At 34.4% G+C, this 5501-nt stretch overlaps 1 protein-coding gene across 1 annotated transcript; it reads right to left on the reverse strand.

Annotated features, from left to right (window-relative positions):
- Window positions 1-997: 997 nt before the first annotated feature.
- Window positions 998-5297, reverse strand: LOC130647294 (low choriolytic enzyme-like). The gene is made up of 8 exons (XM_057453091.1): window positions 5207-5297; window positions 5066-5128; window positions 3980-4138; window positions 3567-3693; window positions 2505-2683; window positions 2334-2415; window positions 1783-2225; window positions 998-1286 (listed from the first exon to the last, which is right to left on the reverse strand). The coding sequence occupies exons 1-8, from the start codon at window positions 5247-5249 to the stop codon at window positions 1156-1158; spliced, it is 1227 nt and encodes a 408-aa protein (XP_057309074.1). The 5' UTR covers window positions 5250-5297; the 3' UTR covers window positions 998-1155.
- Between the last annotated feature and the right edge of the window lie 204 nt (window positions 5298-5501).

A 5501-nucleotide genomic window follows, 5' to 3' on the forward strand; every position in this document is an offset into this window, starting at 1 on the left:
GGTGATAATGATTCTCTGTTGCAGGGAAACGATGGTGGGCCCGTTTTGGTGCGTGCAAGACAGAGAAAAAGATTAAATCGGAAGGAAAGAATAAAATGTTGTCAATGTGCATGCTTCACATTGCACAACAGAATAGTACTCTTACTTCGTAAGGTATAAAATAAACAGTAACGACGCGTAAACAATTTATAAATTTCGAACTCTGAAAGGACTACTAAGAAAATCGCGTGGCCAGAATAGAGATTATTAAATTTAAACCTCTGAACACAATCTATATCGATATATATTTTTACTTTTTACGGAGAGCAACTAAAAAAATTCCAGCGAAAAAAGTGCGAATTATTCGTGATTACATGTTTACATGGTTCAGACTAGAAAATGCTTTTTTGACCAACGTGTTTGAGCATTTTGTTCCAGGGTAAAATAATTAATCTCTTTTCTACTCACACGGTTTTTTGAGTATTTCTTGATAGTTCGAAATTTATCAATTGTTTTCTACTTATTATTAGTATTATGGTCATCCTATGGTCATCCTTTTTTTAGTTTTGAAAATGAAAATGTTAAGTTTGCTTTTATTGGGCGATTAAAACAAGATAATAGAGAGTGAGCTCAATAGCGATGACGTCAATATCCTATTCGATAGGGGCTTTTTTTAAAAAAAAATTGGCGCATGCGCACCCTTTTTTTTCCTTAAAATCGCGGTTTTGATTCGGTATCTATTGTGGATTTTTCCACGGGACTAAATACTAGTCTATAATTTTAATATTTGTTTTAAGACAGTTGGTTGTTGGGGGTTGTACCCTCTAAAGATTGTGCATTTTTACAAAGTCTGACTTGTTACAAAGACTTAGAAAGTCGTTAGGTAGGGGGATACAATGACTAAAACTTTGGGAAATGTTTGTGTAATAAGATGCATAAAAACAGTTGAGATGAAAAACGACCAATGTAATTATTACGAGATTTATAGTATAAAGTAATACAATAAACTGATACAAATAATTAACATACGGCAAGTTGCCTAAAGTTACTAGAATGCTAGCTAGCTTATATGCAAGTGTTAGACCAATATCTTTGCTCTCCCAATTTATTGTTAGCATTCATCCAGGGATTTTAAGTTCGTAAATCAAAACTGACAAACAGGACTATCATACAACATTAAGCTTTTCTCGGTTTGTTTCTCCATCTACATAAGCGACATGAGCGACGACAAAGTCCTCCGAATCTGCGACATAACCTTCTTCTTTGAAATCGAACCAAATAGCATATTTTCAATCTATCGCGGCAGCCTAAAAAAGACACGTAATCTCAGGCTAATATTTTGTAAAATCTTCGTTAAATAATGTGTATTTATGTATTACACTTTGTTTAAGTTGCGATTGTTTTGCCTAAAATCCGCACACGTTTTTTCAGCTGCAAAACTCTTTTCTACTAAGAGGATTTATTTTAATAAAGCCTATACAAAAGAAACCGGTTGATAATTAAAGGAAATATAATGGTTTAGAAAACTGCCTTCTTAAAAATCTATTTGAGAAAGACCCAGGCTATTGTAACATGCATGCACCTACTCTGAGCGAAAACATATGGAGTAGACACATTACGGTAAACTGAAATCATTTTGTCCCTTCGTAAAAATAAAACTCAAGCACGGGTTATATACAATTTTTTAAAAAAGCAAAAAGGGAAATAACGTCACCAAAAGAAAAAATGATTTGAAGTGTGAAAAAATATCAAATCAAAAAATAAGGGTTACAGAACTGTTAGAGTAACCCCAAAGTATCTTACGTGTTCCAGGAGTTTTGGTAGAACTCGCTGTTGTTGCAGGTGTGGTGGTGGTGGTGGTGGTTGTAGAAGTAGTTTCTTTAGGAGTAGTTGTTGCAGGTGTGGTGGTGGTGGTGGTGGTAGAAGTAGTCTCTTTAGGAGTAGTTGTTGTAGGTGTGGTGGTGGTAGTGGTGGTAGTGGTGGTAGTGGTGGTAGTGGTGGTGGTAGAAGTAGTCTCTTCAGGAGTAGTTGTTGCAGGTGTGGTGGTGGTGGTGGTTGTAGAAGTAGTCTCTTCAGGAGTAGTTGTTGCAGGCGTTGTGGTTACAGTCGAGGTAGTTGGAGCATTGCATTCGTAAAATAAATTCATTTGTTTGATGTCTTTTTCAGTCAGTTCATTTCCCCCTAATGACAAAGACGCGTTAGCTTTCCAAGTTATTGTTGGACCATCACCATTTGAGAAAGCATTGCTAAATTTTAATTAAATACAACGTCTAAATATTTACATATGTTTTTAGTTTCTTCTGAGCTTTTCAATCTAAGTCGCTTCACTATGTAGAGTATGGATGAACACTTACTTGCCATAGTGCATCACTGATTTTGGATCGTATTCAACGCCCAAGCTATCAGTATCTCGTTTGTCAAAGTTAAATTCACGACCTGTGAGATAGAATATCGAGGTTGTTGTATTTACTTTTTTAAAGGGTTATTGTACCGACTGGACAAAAAAGACTTATTCTTACAATTACCTATTATTATATTCAGTATATTGATTGTAACGTAACTATCTCTGTCGGCTCTCGCTTGTTCATGGTGGACACCAAGCGCATGAAGTACTTCATGTATGATTGTCCCTGAATTAATACACCCCCCATGTGCCAAAGATAATTGTTGTACGCCTCCTATTTTTCCAACGTATGACCAGCACCTAGAGGAAAAAAAATAAAAATTTATCAAAATAGCTGACTCTTGTTACGAGGAAGGGACGAAAACTACTCTTGGTGATATCTTAATGTAGAGTTTGGTAGTTTACTAAATATCTTAAAATGTATTGTTATTACTTTCTTAAAAACACTTAATACAGCAAACCCTTGTGGATTTAAATATTTTAATACTAAATAACTAAAGAAGAAAAAAACTTTTTTCAAAGAACTTGTTAATTCACTTTTTATTCTTCGTAAAATACAAAATTACCAGGATTAACACGTTGAGGGAAGTAAAAAGATGTATCTTGCTGAACAGTTTTGATGTTGTACTGTAAAATAGAGAGTCGATGTCAAAATTACAGGCCGATATTTCACGTGTGTTCCCCTTAATTGATATCTACAGTGAAAGATTGAAATAGCGCAAAGAATGGGTGTTCTGTAATAGAAAATTTAAAAAAAATCTTGTGATTTCACAAGACGGGTTTCAATCATTACTTACTGAAAAACATCTTTCAGTAAGTAGTTTCAGTAGGCCTATTAAAGTAAACCACACGTGAAGTGTTTTTATTTTGAGATGTAAAAATAATTTATCCCTTTTAGCCTTTGATGGTTCTGCTTCGCAAATTCAATAACTAACTAATGTCACGCGAGAATCGCGGTTTTATGCAACCGATTTTTGTATCAGGTAAGATGCAAAAAAAGGTGAAAAACCATCCTGATACAGTACACATCTCCTAATTTGAACAAGAAAAGGGTCAAAAACATGTTGGAATTTTAGAATTAAGCAGTAGAAAACATCGAAATGGCAAATGTTCCATTCACCGTTGTGTACTTTATAATTAAAATTTGCGTTGTAGTGTAAAAAGGATTGCAACAAATCCTTACCCTGATCCTGGAAATATAGCCACATGATCTTGTGGTGCACTGGTGAGTGCGTATTCGGTGAATTGGATACATGTTACTGACCTGATGATATCTATAGCGTCGCGAATGCTCGTTTTTTCAGTTTCAGCTAAACAAAGAAGAAAACGTTGTTGTGTCAACAACGAGTAGCAGATACCATTTCGGTTTTCCTTTAAATGGGAGGAAGTGGTCTAACTGAATTTAGAGATCAAGAAAAATAACTGAAAAAAAAGTTGAAAATTCTCCTATGGTTTCGATATGATAAGCTAATTAAAAAAGCTTCAATGGCTAAATCAGAAGTTTCTGAATCAAAGTTTTATTTAAAGCTGCTTGTATTGCGTGAAACTTAACTTCTTAAAAGCTGAAACAAAACAAGAAAATAGGGTATAACTTACAGAAGTTATCAGATAACGTGTAAGGCATTTCGTTATTAGGCCATCTCAAGTTGGCACTTTTCTTTGTTAGTCCTCTTCTTTTTCTTGAAACACCAAACTGTTCTGGAAAAAGCTGTCTCATTTCTTCTGTTGTCAACTTTTCGTCTCCAAAAAACAATGCTAAAAGAAATATTTTGTGATAACTAGTAATTTTTGTAAAAATGTAACAAATGTAACTTTGAAACGATCTCCAAACCCCGTGGAACTTAAGAAGTGGGTATTTGTTTAGCAAACAAAGCAAAATACATATGTCGACAGCACTACTGGCGAGATTTTATCTGCGCAGCTACAATGTTGTTCATGCTATGAAATTATCAATAAGTGCTACCGTAAAAGAGCAAAATAAAGTTGCTTTCGTTTTTCTGTTCCCTATTTGTTAGATATGGACGTTTTATTTTTGGAAATGCAACTGCACTGTGCGAACAGGTAGTAGTAATACAACTGCATTAAGAACCTGCTGGATAATAAATGAGACTTCAGTTTGGTTTAAGAAAGTGCACGGAACGACAGGATCATTAGTTTATCTTTCTCGCCCAACATGCATTATAACATGCATTTTAAGAGTATAATTTAAGGGAAGGAATGTTAGTGGCCACAAAGCTTTGCAAAATTGAGTGCAGTAACTTTCGCAAGCGACTTTTTTTTCAATTTTAATTTGAAAAAACCTCTGCGATTAAAAAGATGAGGGAAAAGAAGCTCAAATTTTGATGTATTTTCAGATTCAAATACGGTGGCTGGTAGCTAAGTCTTGGTCATGTTTAACGAACAATGGAAAGACAAATTTTGCGGCTTTATAAGTTTCAAGCCCGTTTTGTGTTGCAAGAAGTTAAATTTTTAAAGAACCAAATATAGAAGGTGCAGAAACAGAAACAAAAAAAAGAATTTCCTGTAACATCGCAAAAAAACACTTTAGCGGGGGTTTTTTCTCGATAAGTTTTGAAGGAGTATAAAATCGTGATATATTCTGCTCGCAAACCTTCTTTCCAGGAAACATTTTGACCTTAAAGCAATGATTATCTTAAACAAAAATATCATACGATGACTTACTTTTGTCGTTACCATTTACCTTCAAAATTTTGCTCATAGCTGATTCGTCTTTTGGTTTAGATGCTAAAAATATGGAGAATATAAATTGACATAATAGCAATAGAAGAGATAGCTAAGCAGTCAAATGTTGAACTGACTTACCACATAGTCTTGCAGCAAGTAACAAGATAAACACGAGCTTCATTTTGTGGTTGAACTCTTTTCTTGAATAACAAACAGATGAGCTGATTCGGATGATTACTCTGTACCTTCAGAACTGTGCATGGCCTAACCCTTTGCCTTCTTTTTATAGATATTTCCATTGTAATTAAATTTCCTGTTTTCATGGAAACGTCATCGAGGCAATCGGATATAAAAATTTGTTTTTCGCACTAAAACTGAATAACAAATTATTATTTGTTTTAGCAACCGTGTTGCATTGTTATTAATGCGACCT

This window comes from Hydractinia symbiolongicarpus, chromosome 6 (assembly GCF_029227915.1).
Source record: "Hydractinia symbiolongicarpus strain clone_291-10 chromosome 6, HSymV2.1, whole genome shotgun sequence".
NCBI lineage: Eukaryota > Metazoa > Cnidaria > Hydrozoa > Anthoathecata > Hydractiniidae > Hydractinia > Hydractinia symbiolongicarpus.

Bases quoted from the DNA above. Each gene is read 5' to 3' on its own strand.
- LOC130647294 (XM_057453091.1), bottom strand. From the start codon at position 5,249: ATGAAGCTCGTGTTTATCTTGTTACTTGCTGCAAGACTATGTG. The intron at 5,129-5,206 runs GTAAGTCAGTTC...CCATATTTTTAG, and splicing joins ACTTGCTGCAAGACTATGTG to CATCTAAACCAAAAGACGAA. The intron at 2,226-2,333 runs GTAAGTGTTCAT...ATTAAAATTTAG, and splicing joins TCAGTGATGCACTATGGCAA to CAATGCTTTCTCAAATGGTG.